Consider the following 13,206-nt stretch of genomic DNA (forward strand, 5'->3'; position numbering starts at 1 on the left):
ATAACTTTACACATATCCACTTGTCAGACTTTTACTTTAATTATTTATGTGCATGCGAATTTGTTTTTTTGTTTTTTTCCATTTTTTTACAGCATGCAAGTGTGTTTTTTTGATGGCGGTATTTAATTCCACCAGCTTGAGTTTGACCATATTTGCAATTGTTTCTTGTTTTATCAACTTTGTTAGCTTTTGCTATTTTTGCCAACTTTCTTAATTTTGCCAATTTTGTTGATTCTCCAGTTTTGATACTGTTACTAATTTTTTTCCGTTGTGCACATTTTATTTTCCAAGAATTATTTTAACACCTACAGATAGGTTTTTTATTCCTCTAAGGAACATTTTTAAAAAGTGCCGTTTTAATATGTTTATTTAAGAATGAAAAAACACGGTAGAAGTGCTATGGCTTCTGTCATCAGATGTTTACGAGTTATGCGTAAACGAAGATAAATTTTAAGGGTATCTTGTGTATTACAAAAAAAAAAAAAGAAAAAGAGTGGCTTAAAATGGTGGCATAATAGGTGACTTAAGAGGTGGAATAATAGGTGACTTAAGAGGTGGCATAAGAGGTGGCTTAAAAGGGTCGCTTTATGAATCATATGACATATAAGCCACGTTTACTCATAAATTATTGTCTACGTAAGGATTATGGGGGGTCACATTTTCCTTCTCCTTGAAATAGTCAAGTGTGTTGATTTTGTGATTCTTGGGTTGGTAGTTATAGTTCAAATTCTGCAGAATGTATTCTAGGTTAATTTCCTTTTGTTTTTCCTTTTTCTCCTTCACGTGATTGCTATGGAGATTGTCTCTGAGAGGAGGACTATTACAATTATGTTGGTCTCCATCAAGGACTTCATCTGGATATTCATCTGGATATTCATCTTGATTTGCACCTTGATGTGCATCTTGAATTGTCTCTTGATCACCGCTGTTATAATTAATTCTATGCCCCCTTTTGCCGGTGAAGTTTTGAGAGGAGTCACTGGTTTTGATGGTGCAATTTAAGGGCTCCTTTTTAATTGATTCTTTTATCAACCCGCAGTTTTGCAAATTTTTCAAAAAAATATATTCATCATGGATATCTTGATCAAGGCCTAATGTTTTGTATTGCTGTGTATTACTCATTCCGAATGCGTCTTTTTCATATTTTACTACTTTTTCATTAGTACTTACTTGATTAGTGTCTAATTCACATAGAGCGTTTATCATCTGTTCATCTTCGCTCAATGGTTCTGACTTATTCAACAGAACAGAGTATTTTTTATTGTCATTAGAATATATATTCTTTGTATTTATTACTGAAAATGTATTAATATTACTATCGTTGCTTTTTGAGTTTGTTCGTTTTTTGCCTTCACTTTTGAAAAAATTAGTTATCCTCAATTGTGTTTTATTCTTTTCGTTTCCCACGGATATTTTACTCTTCGATGGAGAAGAAAAAGATGATGGATTGTTTTTTCTTTCGGGTTCCGTGTGAATATTATTTATTTCATTTTTTTCCCTCATCGAATTGTTATCGAAATGGGAATGATTATTCTTTTTTTCACTGGGGCTTTTGTTACACATTTCGCTACAAATTTCGTCTTTCACATTGCTGTGTGCATATGAGTTCGCATTTATGTGTACACCATTTTGGATGTTCTGTTTTTGATCACAAATTTCGGTTTCAAGAGAACTTCCAATATCATCTTTACATTTCTTGATCATGCATGTTTCTTGAATTTTTCTTATATGTGCATATTCATCTTCTGATGCAGTGGGTTCATATTTTGATTCCTTGTTTAAAAATTGCGTTTGGTTGTCCGTTTCATCACTCAATGTTTTAAAGAGGAGAAACTTTTTCTTCATATTATCATACATATCCCTTGCGCTTTTCATTTTATTCACCTTTCCACTTGAGTTAGTAAGGTCTCCATGGGATATTCTATCTATAACATGGATTCCTACATCTCCTATGTCGTACTCATTACTTCTGTCACTTCCAGGATTCCATTTATTTTCGCTATCATTAATTTTCGTTATGTTTTCACAAAGGATATCCTCTTTAAGGCTACGTATCTCTCCGGAGTGCACATTTTCCAGTTCAGGTAATAGCTTTTTATTTTCTTGAATCATGTTATGACTGTTTTGTATAATATTATTAGGGTCATTTATTTCTATTTCATCCAAAAATTTTGTACACGTTTTTCCATTTGAATTTACTGGAATTATGGTGCTTGTTTTTGCTTTCTTAAAATTAAAAGAGTCAGTGACATTTGCTTTTCGTTTATTCAATTTTGCTTTTTCGTTTTTTCCTGATGTGTTGATATCACTACTGTTCATATTTTTACATGCATACTCATTCCTTAAAGTAGAATCTTGAAAAAAATCCAATTTTGTGATTTCAATATTGGGCTGAAAATTAGGGATTTGCATGTGGTCACTTTGGTCGGGAGGCAATCTGATGAGCATTTCTTCACAGCGATTTTCCTTTTTCGACATTATTTTTTCGTAATGATCTTGTGCATATTCTTGGAGAGTGGGTTGATGTCTATCATGGCAACCTATTTGCCTATGTGAATCCATTTGATCACTCCTCATGGAATATATAGGAGGAGACTGGTCCTCCTTCTCTTGATACGTCTTCTGATGGTGAGACTGATTTTCTTGATAATTTTTGAACAAAATTGGGGATATTTCTAAATATTCGAGGCACTCATATGAGAAATTTTTAAAAATGTTTTCGAAATTGTTTGGTTTGTGTAAATGTGTATTCTTCTGTATTTCGTTTTCGTTTGAACGAAATGAGAGGATTTCCCTAGGTACATTTTGATCTGCATTTTTTTCCATTAGTGCATTGTTTTCCTGTTGTTTTTGATTTGCATTTTCAGCATTGCTGATACTTCTTTCCGTGCTACGGTTTGCAGACGAAATTGAATATTCATCCATAGTGTCACTAATGGAATCTCCTTCGTTGTGTCTGTTCAAACAGTTCCCTTTTCTAGTGGAATTGTTATAAATTAAAGAATAATCGGATATTTTGTTGATAAGCATTTGGTTATCCTTTTCTTTTAGTGCACTATTAAAGGATTGGTTAATGGAAATATTTTGGCACAGAATAAAATCATAAACCTGGTGATGTAAAAAGGCATTTTTAATTTCTTCATATTTGTTTAGCAATTTTTCTAAGGTATTTAAATTGGGTGGTATTTTATGCTTCCATTTGTCATGGGAAATTAAGAATGAAAAAATTTGTTCAATATTTTTATACTGATATATTAAACTAAAGGCAGTTTTTATGCCCATTCCTGTTATGTGAAAATCGTTTGTGTAATCACAGCCGCTTAGAATACACATTGCTAGGAACATGTCAATATTGAAATGTTTTAGTTTATCTAATTCTTCTGGCCAGTAAAATTGGTCTAAATATTCTTTCATTGTTTTTTCATAATTTTTTTTTTTTTTTTCTTTTTTCCTTTTACTGTTTTTATTTGTGTCTCTACGATGGTTCTTATATCGGTTCGTTCTGGAAGTATTAGAATTGGTGACACTGGATAGATCTTGCTTGTCAGCATCTGAGCATTCACTTTCTGTGTCATGGGGTTCTTCCTTCATAGGAGTTATGTAAAACTTATTAAACGAATCAGAAAATGGGTTCCTAATTTTGTTAATGACATTTATATCAATTAAATCATTAATTGGCAATAAACTGATTTCATTGCATTCTCCATTATTTTTGAATTTATACAGTACCCGAGGACAACCATATACTAACAAATCACTGTCTTCACTTATAACACATGAAATATATCCCATTCGACAAAGATAAGATAGTTGAGCATCAGCTTCGTAAGGTGAAATAATATAATCAATATTTTTCTGTTTACAGAAATTGATAACTGTATTGATAATATCTTTTGATACACTTAATGCTTGTATACATTTTTTCAAAACAGTTTCGTTTGATCTTGGATTTTTCACTTTTTTGATTATTTCATGTGCTTCTTTTTTTGCCTTTTCTCTTCTATCTTTTCTTATCATATTTTCTGTTTTCTTTTCAGGTAATTCCTCTCCATCGAAAACGAAGATTACCTTTATATTGTAATGATAAATGCACTCTAGCATTTTTTCAATAAAACTTAGATAACTGTCATTGAAGTTTTCCGTTACTATGTCATACGCACAACTGATTAGACCTCTATGGATCCAACACATGATATCCACACCGATCACTTCATTTTTGTATTTGCTTATATGTGAGTTCTTAACAATAGGTTTTAGGAATTGGAGCAAGTTGGAAATTCCCATTTATTCCTTTGGAAAGGTCGTTATCTTTGATAGGAGATGCAACCGCAATGTCACGGATGTATGTATATATAAGTGGGCATATGTGTATATATGCAATGTGCAGTGTCAAATGCTTCAGGTGACAATGAGGGGGGGAAGAAGAAGAAGAATAACATACACTGAGCTTAATAAAATGCAGCACAATGTGTGTTTGTGTTCGGAAAAATGTTATGCATTGAATTTTCTTTGTTGCTGATTTGAATTGAATGTATGCAATTTGCTACATAGCTGGAAAAATGGATATGACAAGAGAAAGGAGGAAAGGGTGGGAAAAACTGTGTAACAAGGTAAATGGAGAGTAAAAAATGGTTAAAAGGGTTAATTCCTATTTTGGTGAAGTAATGAAGGGCTGTGTAAAAAGCTCAGTAACATTTTAAAACTGGAAATAATGATTTTTTTTTTTTTTTTTTTTCTTATTAAGTTTAATATGAGGAACTAAGAAGTGTAGTTCGGAATTTTGTTAGCGACATTATGGGGTTTAATACGGGTTGGTAATAATTGAAAAAGCATCATGTTCAAGTGTATATTTTCATGTGCATATACACCTCCCCCCACCCCAAACTCGTGAATATGCAAGGCGGTCTTGATACTTTCACTTCTTTTCCCCCTTTTATTGTTATTCATTTATTTATTTATCTATGTATCCACCTACGTACTTATTTATTTATTAAGTTGAAAATGGTACAACTTTCGTCTTTTTATACATTTGTGTGAATTCGACTTGGTTTTATTTACTCAGTTCTGGTTAAAATAAATATTTAAAAGCGTAGCAACAAATAGTAAAATGAGCAAAAGTTATATTATAAAACATCATACACAGAGTACAAGCATATATATATATGTACATGTATTATGATACATTTTTGATTCATAATTGTGCTATACAGAGACTCCTCTCCCCACCTTAAATGTTTTCCTTCATGTGCAACAAATTTTGTGCCTTTTTTTTTTTTTTTTTTATAAATGCGTCATCTAGTATTATGGTGCAATGTTTTTATATGTACATGCACAAAGTGATTATTTATTTTTATTTTTTTTTTTTTTTTTTTTACGACGTATTCCTTTTTTTGTATACTTTTACAGCATGAACGTTGAAGGGGTGGGTAGTTATAAGAACGAAGTGGTTGAAACAATTTTTGATTATGCTTTTTAATTTTTTTCTTATCATATTTCTCTACATATACCTTTAAGGAATTAATTAGAAAATAAGTATTTTTAATTTTTATTCACTTTTTTTTATGGACTTATGAATAAGAACCTATGGAAATTGGAGGGGAATTTCTATAAATATATAACAGCTTGTCAACGGAGTTGTAATTATTTTATTTACATATATATATATATATATATATATATATATATATATATATATATATGTTTTGTTCATAAATTCGCTGCTATAAATCATTTATAATATGTGAGTTTAAGAATAAAAAAAAAATAATAAATAAAACATTTGAAGGTGCCAAAGTTGGGTAAACATTTAAGGGGAATTTTTTTTTATCGTCGTTACCACCAGTAAACTTTTTTTTCCTAAACCATGATCTGGATATTATAGTTTTTTGCAACCAATTTTATGATCTCAAGAATTTACAAGGGATATGTGTGTCCATTTTTCCCCATTTTTTTTTTACATAATATTAAGAGACAAAGATTGAATGACCTGGAGTATAAGGAAGATCAAAGTGAAAATTTTGTACTTATTATATAAGTTGACAACATAGGTTAGGCGTTGAGATAACAAGGTTAAAACATTGCATATGTTAAATCATATGTTTTTCACATATGTGATATTGAAGGGATTTATTTCAAACAAATTGTACTTTTTGAAAAAGAAATGATAAAATAAAATGGGTGTCCTAAAATTGAAAAGTGATAAGAAGAGGAAAGAAAAGTGTAAGGAAACTAAAATAGATTATGCAAAATGTATAAAAAAAACAAAAGTTAAAGAAAAAATAATTCGAAAAGAAGTTGAAAATGATTTTGATGTTTCTATATTTATGAAAACAGACCACGCTTCCAGTAAAATACGACAACTGAATTATGCAAAATTAGTTAAAGGGATGAGAAAAAACAAAAATTTAATTACTAACCATATAGAAAAAATTCTGGAAATTTATGGAATGGGTATTATAGATGAAGATGAAAATGTAAGAAATTATTCTTCTAAAATATTTTACCATTTGATAAATAGTAATATAGATTTTGACATTTTCCATAGCAAGGTTAAAACTTGTTTGTTCCATTCTTTGAAAATAGAAAAGGTTTCTTTAAAAGTGTTAAATCTAGAACTGTGTCATATTTTCTTCTTTACAAAAATTGAATATTGCTATAAGTTTTTTTACGAATTTTTGAATAACATTTTGAGTTGCTTCGTGTCTATCCCAATTGAGCAGCAAGTCAGAACTGTAAAATATTTCTTCCTCTTATTCAAGTACAAAGTTAAGTATAAGCGATGGAAAAATGAGAAAAAGCACATCAGTGAGAAAAGTGAAATGAGTTGGATAAGGAGTAAGGGAGAGTCCAATCCGCTTGAGTCTAAAAGAGGCACACTAAGAATACGCTACGAAAATCGGGATAGAAATAATGTGACAGTTAATGGCGACAAATATTCTTCTCATCATATGATGAAGAAAGGAGAAAGAGACACAGTGGAAGAAGATATATATATGAACGGAACACAGATGAGGGGGCGTTCCCATCGAATAGATACAAATGCTGATTCTGGAATGGAATCGGAGGATTGTTACCAACTTATAACATGTATGAACAGACGAAACAGTCATTGTGATCCTTTTTTACTGAAGAAAGACATAAAAGTTAGTATCAAGATGGTGACAAAAATGGGTATATATACAAAATTGCTGAAGTGTTTTCATAATTTTATGGATGAAGTAACTTACAATTCAATCAATGTGGATTTGATTCATTTATATACTAAAATTTTGAAAATAATAATACTTATAATAAAAAAAAAGAAAAAACAAATTTTTAAAGAAGAAATGATGATACTAATTAAAAAATTTATAAAAAAGGCAATTGAAGTTATCAATGAAAATATAGTAAATTTAAGTAATTCCAATAAGGGAGTAAAGAATATGATATATTATTTCATAGTCCTGATTACAACCTTGTGCATAAAGACTATGGATCATTTGGAGGATGTAAATAAGAATATATATATGAATCCTTTTTGTTTAGTAAAGTATTGCCTCTCTATATATTTCTATGTCTTTATAGATTCTGAATTTTTTCCCATAATAATAACAAATCGGATGTACGGAAAGAGTGGACTAGACGAGGTAACGTACACCACTGATGAAGGAAAAAACCAACAAAGGTTTATAGATGTGCCAAACGGAGATTTAAAGGAAAATGATTCATCCAGTTTTACTGAGTATTGCGCCTATAGTAAGAAAAATAGCAATAATGATGGATCCATAGATGGAAGGGATAAATTTTGCAATGAAAACAGGAAGAAAGAGCCAAGCAGAAATTCTGAGAAATACTCAAAAAAATACTTTCATCTGTTAATCTATTTTTACGAAATATTTATGCATAGAAAGGATGAGAAAATACTGCTGCGTTATGGTACATCATGTGAGCAGAAAATCGAGAGGAAAAAGAACAACAATGATTATGATGATGGTAATATTATTAGTAGTAACATTAGTAGTAGTAACAGTGGCAGCGGGGGTAGTAATGACAACCATGTCAATAAGATAATAGTGTTAATTGAAAAAAAAATAAATTCTTACGTAAATTGTACCGATGTGAATACTGTATGCGGATTTATTTTAAGCTATTTAAAGAGCTTTTCAGAAACGAGCATTGATAAAATTAGCCATTTTTGCTATTTCATAATTATACTTGCTCAGCAGGCAAATGCCCTGGGTAAATTTGAGGGAGGAAAGTTCTTTACTTTTAATCAGAAAAGTACAGAATGGCATAAGAGTCAATGCATGAATATAAAAGACATGGGCATTGGAGGCAGAACAAATGGGAAATTATCGTTTCAATTTTTAAGCAGTCCATTTATGTTTATGTTTTTAGTGGATTGTCAATTTTTCCTAAATAATAAGTTTTTTGAGACGTTTTACGAATGCTTCAATGAAGATCAGAAGAACAAAATAATGGAAGTCATTTTTTTTGTGCAAAATGAAGATTATACAATTAATATAATTACGAAGGAAGTGTTTGATAAATTTTTGAGAAATATATATTTCTTTTTGTATAATTATGACAATTCTATTTTTGTGAAAAATTGTTTATTTTTCTTTTCCTTTTTATCTGTAAATAAGCATAAAATGAAGAAAGTATGTGGAGATTTTGAAAATTTCAAAGGAAATAAGCAGGACCTAGAAAGACTGTTTCATCTAGATGTAAGAAACAGCTTACACGAAGTCGTAAAGGAAAAAAGAGAAAAATTAATCAATTACTTTCTATGCAGAAATAGAGAAATTATTATTTCATTTGATCTAATTGCTAATTTGTATTTTGTGTGCGAGAACACGAATAAGAAATTGCTCTTGTTCATTTATTTATTAATTGTAAAATTCGAAATAGTTAGAAGTAAGATGAACTCTTCTCTGGTAAAGGAAGAAGCCATGATTCTGCTTAACAGGGTTTCTCGTATTCCTATTAGTGATTTGTCTATGTGTCAAGAGATGGAAGAAAAAACTGATTATTTTTCTTCTGTTGATATGCTATCAAAACCAGGATGTCAAAGCGGTGTGCAGGAAGGCACACACATGGGGTGGAAGAAAGAAAAGGGGGATATACTATTGTTCCAAAAAAAATTCAGATTTATAATATGCCAAGAATATCTATTTAGAGAAGATTTTTTACTTTTTTTTCTTAAACTAAATTTGTCCGAAACGTATTTTGTTTTTAGAAATGATATTTACACTTTAATTGAATCGGAATGTTTAAGAGGAAGTATAAATAGGATCGACTTGGAACACTTAGATGAAATAAAATATGCTAATATTATTTTGATTATAAAAAGAATGTCTTACATTATTTCGAATGTAAAGGTACAAATTGACAATAATTCAAAGAATATAAATAATTCCGTCGTGATAACGGATTACTTATTTTCAGTAATTGATCGCGTAGGTCTAACAGATAGTACATTGGAAGTAGGCAAAAATATTTGTGAAAGATTGTTCATATTGGTTAAAATAATTTTTCTCTTTTATTTCGTGTCTTTTAATTTGTTCCCGTCTTTAGAGACAAATTGGAGGCTAGTCAATTCGGGGTTGAATGACGACAGGAGAAAGGTTGCGGATGGTATGGTGAAAGCTGGGAAAAAGGACGAGTTAGATATATTGACCTCTGTGGATATGAGAACCGAACATATTTACTATTATAAAACCGAAGATGTGATAATAGATGTGGAACTTTTTGTAAAATACTTAAAAGAAGTCTTTTCACAAAATGAATATACTCAAATAGAACATAAAATGAACATGTTTGTATATGTGATGCCACACTTTTCAATCACAAGGAGATTATTTAATTTCATGTTTGAACAGGATATTATGTATATTTCTAATGTGAATAAAGATCTTGAATATTTCGCATGTACACGTCAAGGGTATGATTTGAATACACACGTAACGTTCCAAGAATTGCTGAACAAATTTGAAAGTTGCATGAATGTTTTTAGTTTTAAAAAATTATTAGATTTACCAGTACGGGAAGTAATAAAATTGTTGACTATCACGATTTTTAAAATGTCCATTAATAGAAATATATTACACGTTCACTTGTTAAATAATTTCAAGAATTTGCCGAATGAATATTTTTACGATTTAAATTTTTTCCTTTTTTTTTATCATTTTTTGTCCTTTCTGATTCAAAAAATGAGGAGCTTGGCGGAGTGTTCCTTTTCCCAACGTACTTATTACTCAATATCGGTGAGGAGAAAAAAAAAAAAAAAAGAAAAAGAAAAACAGATTCAGATACGAGTTCGTGCATTTTAGTGAATATGTATGATCATATGCCTCTAGCATGGTCATAGGAAAATGCATCAATATAGAATTATCGATGTGTGAGTGCCTTGTGCAGAAAGAGATACATAGAGGGGATGGAAGTGTCTAGGAGCACTAGAAATTTATTCATTTCTGAAGTATTATCATGTATTTCAGCCCCTTAGGGTGAAATGCTGGTTATGTGTACTATACATAAGCGTACGCTTATTGAGAAAATGCGTGACACAGACAACTGTATGATTGTTTGTTGTTTTTTGTCGTTTGTGTGGATGGGATCTTCTGATTATGTTTCCCATAATGTACTCAAATTTATAGTGTGTTTTCTCCTGTTCCGTTTTGTTATTTTTTTGTTTGTGTCAATGAATTGGCGTAGATAGGAATGATCAAGGCGTGGCTGGTATTGTTCGCACTATATATATATATCTCCATTTTTCACCTAATAATAACAAAGGTTTAATTTTTTTTTTTTTTTTTTTTTTTTTTCCTTCCCTTTGCAGTTTATAATTGATACACTTTTATGTAGCTATTGCATTAAGGAGAATGTTGAGAAGACCACGAATATGGAATCTTATAGGATTTCTAAAGGTTTGTCATCTGATTCAGAAGAAAATGATTCACGAGATAAACCAGATGAAGAACCTTACAATAGATCTGAAGAGATGACGAGCGAAACGATACTTACAGTTATAAAAGGCAAGATAGAAAAACTGAATGATCTTTTAAGACATGTAGTTAACGAAATATCAGAAAAGGAGAAAAAATACGTTTTCCCCAAGGTGCAGTTGCTTATAGAATATTATTTTTGAAATAAATGTACAAATCAAGAATATATATACTCAGTATTGGAGACTATTTTCTGTCATTTTAGGAGTTCCTTATGAAGTTGAATGCCTAATTTTTTTGGGAAAAAAAAAAAAAAGGAAAAAAAAGAACGCCTTGATTGCCTTTATTTTTATTGTATTATAATTTACTTCCATCCCTTTTTGTTTATTCTTAAAATGATTATATAATTAGTTATGCACCTTTAAAATTTTCACACCAATGTTTTTGTACGTAAGCATACGAATTTTTTTTTTCTTTTTGTAGATAGTAAACTTTTTTTTTTTTTTTTTTTTTTTTTTCCCTTTTTTTTGCATATCGGTTAAGTGATGTGATAACGTAAGAATTGAGAAAACAGTATAATAATTTAAAAAGGAGGATGAAAAAAAATAAAAAAAATGTTCTAAAAAATTTTAATTTAAGAAGGTTCAGCATTTGCCCAATTTTTACACCTTGGCATTTTTTAAATATATTATGTACATATACAAAATACAAACATAGTTGTTGCTGTATATATAATAGCACAGGGAGAAGAATACATAAGCAAGGAAAATGTCCAAAAGAGATAGATTTTCCTTTAGATATTAGTAAAAAGAAAAGAGCATTCCACAGCAAGAACTGTGAATTATTTTCTTACATATATATGGTTCATTCAGGGTTCATGTTGTTCTGCTAGATGTTACATTGGGTTTATGAAACATACTTGCGCGAAGAAATTTATGAACGAGTACTTTTGTTCACACATGGATGTTAATACTTACTTTTCTTCATTGTAAAGTCTCATTCTTGTACCCCATTTGAACATTTCTTATTTTTTTTTTTCTAGTGTTGGTCATGAAGGAAAATTTGGCCATGAGTTCCTTGAGTTTGAATTTAACTCCAAGGGGAGACTAAGATATGCAAATAATTCCAATTATAAGAACGACAAAATAATTAGGAAGGAAGGTTAGTGCAAATTCATACATGTTAAATTTAAAAAAAAAAGAAGAAAAAAAAAAAAAAATAAGAGCGTACTTAATTGTGTATTATAGGAATTTCATTTTATTTTTTTTTGTGCGTGGTTCATGCTTGGGTATTCCCATGCTATATAATGTTGTAGTAATGCATGCACAAGCACGTGGGTTGAATGAAAAACAATTTTTTTTACCCTAATTGGCATTATCCTTATCTACTTTATGGAACTTTTTAGCTTATGTGAGTAAGTCTGTACTGAACGAATTAAAACGTATAATTGAAGAATCGGAGATTTGTAAAGAAAGCGATAAACTATGGCCTGCCCCAGATAAGATAGGAAAACAAGAATTAGAAATTTTCTTAGATGGAAATGAATATTATTTTACAACATCCAAAATTGGTTCACTATCTGACGTAAAACAGTGTGATGATCCAGAAGGTCTACGAGTTTTTTATTATCTTGTGCAGGACCTGAAGTGTTTTCTGTTTTCCCTCATTTGTTTACATTTCAGGGTAACAACAAAACATATACAAATATATATACATATATGTACATATAGATGGATATACACAAGGATGTGTATTTGTACATGTGTATATGTAACTTCTCGTGAATGAACGACTTTTCCACGAGAGTCATTAAACAAACCCACGTAGAGCCCTCGTCATGGTAAATTATTCAAACGCACGTTTCCTCCTTTTTTTTTCAGATTAAGCCTGTGTGAAATGATAACCACAATCATCCCACACACACACACATACCCCTCTTGTGTGACAAAACGGGGATGAGATTTATTAATTTTTTTTTTTTTTTTTATTATATTTTTTAAATTAAAAAAAAAATGTACATGTAAATATATATATATCTACCTCTATCTATATCTCTATTTATATTTGTACATATATGTACTTATAGCAAGGACTTATTTGCATGCAAATTTTGAAAAAAAAAAATTAGAAGAAGCTATAGAGCTATAGAGATACCCCGCCAGATGGTATTTTTTAAATAAACACTGCACACTGTAGCGTTAAAGGAAAATTTGCCCTACGTTTAGAGAATACTATCCGAGGGTATATATTTTTCTAAAGATGCCAAAAAAAAAAAAAAAAAAAA

General features: G+C 30.1%; 3 protein-coding genes across 3 annotated transcripts; 2 read left to right on the top strand and 1 right to left on the bottom strand.

Moving 5' to 3' along the window:
• Positions 1 to 618: 618 nt before the first annotated feature.
• Positions 619 to 4,284, bottom strand: PGO_031930 (exonuclease I; the record flags this gene model as incomplete). Its single annotated transcript, XM_028686177.1, has 1 exon — positions 619 to 4,284. One exon carries the CDS (start codon positions 4,282 to 4,284, stop codon positions 619 to 621), a length of 3,666 nt encoding a protein of 1,221 aa, XP_028541978.1.
• A 1,889-nt stretch (positions 4,285 to 6,173) lies between these two features.
• PGO_031940 (hypothetical protein, conserved) lies at positions 6,174 to 11,125 on the top strand (the record flags this gene model as incomplete). Its single annotated transcript, XM_028686178.1, has 2 exons — positions 6,174 to 10,244; positions 10,817 to 11,125. 2 exons carry the CDS (start codon positions 6,174 to 6,176, stop codon positions 11,123 to 11,125), a joined length of 4,380 nt encoding a protein of 1,459 aa, XP_028541979.1.
• A 565-nt stretch (positions 11,126 to 11,690) lies between these two features.
• PGO_031950 (mago nashi domain containing protein) lies at positions 11,691 to 12,817 on the top strand (the record flags this gene model as incomplete). The annotated part of the gene is made up of 4 exons (XM_028686179.1): positions 11,691 to 11,725; positions 11,965 to 12,083; positions 12,328 to 12,605; positions 12,803 to 12,817. 4 exons carry the CDS (start codon positions 11,691 to 11,693, stop codon positions 12,815 to 12,817), a joined length of 447 nt encoding a protein of 148 aa, XP_028541980.1.
• Between the last annotated feature and the right edge of the window lie 389 nt (positions 12,818 to 13,206).

This window comes from Plasmodium gonderi (assembly GCF_002157705.1).
Source record: "Plasmodium gonderi DNA, contig: Chr03, whole genome shotgun sequence".
Taxonomy (NCBI): domain Eukaryota; phylum Apicomplexa; class Aconoidasida; order Haemosporida; family Plasmodiidae; genus Plasmodium; species Plasmodium gonderi.